This window comes from Galeopterus variegatus, unplaced genomic scaffold, assembly GCF_000696425.1.
Source record: "Galeopterus variegatus unplaced genomic scaffold, G_variegatus-3.0.2 Scaffold542, whole genome shotgun sequence".
Lineage (NCBI taxonomy): Eukaryota > Metazoa > Chordata > Mammalia > Dermoptera > Cynocephalidae > Galeopterus > Galeopterus variegatus.
The window spans coordinates 488,734-489,857 of record NW_007726653.1 but is presented as its reverse complement, the minus strand read 5'-3'; the positions used below and the strand labels follow the sequence as shown (position 1 = coordinate 489,857).

Sequence of the window (1,124 nt, the reverse complement as noted above, 5' to 3'; positions counted from 1 at the left end):
CTCTTTCTTGGGCAATCTATCTCAAGGATAGTGATTATTCTTTATATCTGTGATTCCTGCATATCTTAGGTTTCTCCTTACATCTCACTAGCCAATCCTCCATTATTCCAATCCTATTATCATTAAAAATTCCTTATATTGAACTTTCCATTTTAAGAATTACTATATGATTTCTTTCTCTTTGTTGGACTCTGAAACACACATGGACTAACAACTGTGTAGATGGGCTGAAGGAAGTGGGGTGAAGCTTCAGGCAGGGAGCCTGGATAAGAGAATATGGCAGCACTTTTGGCAACAACTCTTGAGAGTTTCATTGCCTTGGGAAGTAGCTGTGATAGAAAAGGGAAAGGGGAGACAGGTATTTAGGAGATAGGATCTACAGCACTTGGTAACCACTGGGGGAGGAGGATAGGAAGAGAGAAGAGCCTGGTGTGACTACCAGTTTTCAAGTTTGGATGACTGGGTGGGTGCATGGTGGTAGTACCATTGTAGAAATGAACACCGAAGGAGAGTCAGGTTGAATTTTCCTCCCAAGTTCCCATTTACACTCAGGAGATCAACACACTTTTGAGTCACAGACTCAGAATCATAGACTGGNGTTCACATCAGATAAAAGAAATAGGGGAAAGGTCCATTCTATCTTAACATCATATGATTCCAACATTTTGTAAAGTCTCTTTCTATTCTCAAAGCTCTTGGTACAGTAGGTCTTCTTCAATTACGTATTCCAGGGCTTACCCCACACCAACTCTTACAATTCAATACATTTCCTCTTAAGTGAAACCTACATGACTCCCAATGTAGACTGGCGGGCCAACACATACTTGCTGAAGAATATAGGTCTTATCAAATATAGACTATAAGCTTGTCTCTAAGATTTCTCACTTGGTTTTATTGGGGTGGGCTAAACAGGGCTGCAGTTATATAAACAAAAGACTCCAGTTACATGATGAAAGGCTCCAGGCACCAGATGATCAGCTTTTGAAATCAAGGACCAGGCAACTGTACATCCTTGTTTGGGTTGAAATAGAAGGTTTTGGCCATGTGGTTTCTCTTACTTGGAATGTACTCTCCCCCTTTTCACAGGTTAATTCTTCTTCAGAGCTCAGCTGAACCTCCCCTGA

The 1,124-nt window shown here is 41.1% G+C and overlaps 1 protein-coding gene across 1 annotated transcript in view; it reads right to left on the bottom strand.

Annotated features, from left to right (window-relative positions):
* Positions 1-511, bottom strand: part of LOC103588258 (ropporin-1) — a 32,306-nt gene extending 31,795 nt beyond the window's left edge. The window contains exon 1 of the mRNA XM_008569901.1: positions 485-511. Coding sequence (XP_008568123.1) covers positions 485-487 — 3 coding nt within the window. The 5' untranslated portion in view covers positions 488-511. The remainder of the gene's footprint in view (positions 1-484) is intronic.
* Between the last annotated feature and the right edge of the window lie 613 nt (positions 512-1,124).